The sequence below is a fragment of the Otolemur garnettii genome, unplaced genomic scaffold, assembly GCF_000181295.1.
Source record: "Otolemur garnettii isolate 467f Iridium unplaced genomic scaffold, OtoGar3 scaffold00043, whole genome shotgun sequence".
Classification (NCBI taxonomy): Eukaryota; Metazoa; Chordata; class Mammalia; order Primates; family Galagidae; genus Otolemur; species Otolemur garnettii.
In genome coordinates, this window is record NW_003852438.1 from 3,486,065 (window position 1) to 3,487,577 (window position 1,513).

The window sequence follows — 1,513 nt, forward strand, 5'->3', positions numbered from 1 at the left end:
GAAGCAAAGAAGAGACAGCCTGAGAATGTCAGCCTTCAACTGGCAGCCGTTTGTGTATGGAGGGCTGGCCTCCATCACGGCCGAGTGCGGTAAGGGGCTGGGGCTGCTGGGGACACTCTGCCTGCAGCACACGGTGGTGTTTGAAACTTTTGACTTGACATTTGGTGTTTGATACGAATGTAGTTCAAGTACAGAATGTGAGATTATTGAAACATTAATCTCAGAATTCAAACATTTCTTCTTTTGGTAATGTTTTTAAGACAAAATTGTTGTTTTGGCTACTTATTAGCAGTTTAAGGTTCAAAGTTTAGTGGGGAAAAAATTGAGCCTGTTGGCCAAACAGAAGTTTTGTGAATCGTGTTTGGATTGCAGCTGTCCGTTTTCCTTGACCTTTCCCCCATTTTGCCACTGTTAACCCATCTGGCTGTAAAAAGGTCTGAGAAGCTGAAGGGTCTTCACCAATCTGGGTTAAATGGATGTGATTGTTCAGTCACTTTCCTTTTTTTTTTGTGGTTTTTGGCTGGAGCTGGGTTTGAACCCGCCACCTCCAGCATATGGGGCTGGTGCCCTACTCCTTCAAGCCACAGGCACCACCCCGTTCAATCACTTTCTAATTATACACATTACCCAGATCCCATTTGTGACTTCCACATCAGTTGGGTCCCATATCCGGTCATGTTTGTTCTGTGTATTGTTTGTTCTCTGGAATCATTCATTCAGCAAGTACTGAGTGAGCAGCTTTTGAGCACCTTGTGCCAGGCTGGACATTTCACTGCTTCCAGGGCTCAGTTGCTGCTGCCCAGGACAGACGTTGCCCATGAGGTACTGAGGAGGGCTGGGGCGAGGGCTGAGATGCAGTCACCACCCACCTGCTGGCTTAGGCTCTCTGTGCTGGTGGGTTTTCCGGTTGGCACAGTGGATCCAGGTTACTGTCTGAGGATGGGTTTTATATATTTAGATGGACTATTAGACATCTACCTGCTTTATAAGATTTAATTTTAGGCTATACTCTCCCACTTAGTGGAAATCCTTCGGAAATGAACTTTTTTACTACCTCTGTTCATTCATGTTGATCCCAATTTTAGTCCTTATATATGTACACAACAGTTACTTATGTTTTTAAATGGCTTTCTTGTTCCACATATCTACTTTGTAGAGCAGTGCAGCCTATCGAATCCTCCGTAGAGTAAGATGAAGTATACATAAAAATGTAAAGAAAAGAAAATATATTTATGCATTTTCAGGGGGGTTATGAATCATTTAGTTCCTCAGTTTTTTTTTTTTTAATGTTGGGATTTTAATGGGGAATACATTGAATCTGTAGATTGCTTTGGGAAGTATAGACTGTTTTTTTTTTTTTGCAGTTTTTCGACGGAGCTGGGTTTGAACCGGCCACCTCCGGCATATGGGGCTGGTGCCCTACTCCTTTGAGCCACAGGCGCTGCCCCTTCCTCAGTTTTTTTAAAGTAGAAAAAGATTGCCAGGCGGCACCTGTGGCTCAAAAGGAGTAGGG

General features: G+C 43.8%; 1 protein-coding gene across 1 annotated transcript in view; it reads left to right on the forward strand.

Annotated features, from left to right (window-relative positions):
• Positions 1 to 6: 6 nt before the first annotated feature.
• Positions 7 to 1,513, forward strand: part of SLC25A30 (solute carrier family 25 member 30) — a 17,016-nt gene continuing 15,509 nt past the window's right edge. The window contains exon 1 of the mRNA XM_003790357.3: positions 7 to 89. Coding sequence (XP_003790405.1) covers positions 26 to 89 — 64 coding nt within the window. The 5' untranslated portion in view covers positions 7 to 25. The remainder of the gene's footprint in view (positions 90 to 1,513) is intronic.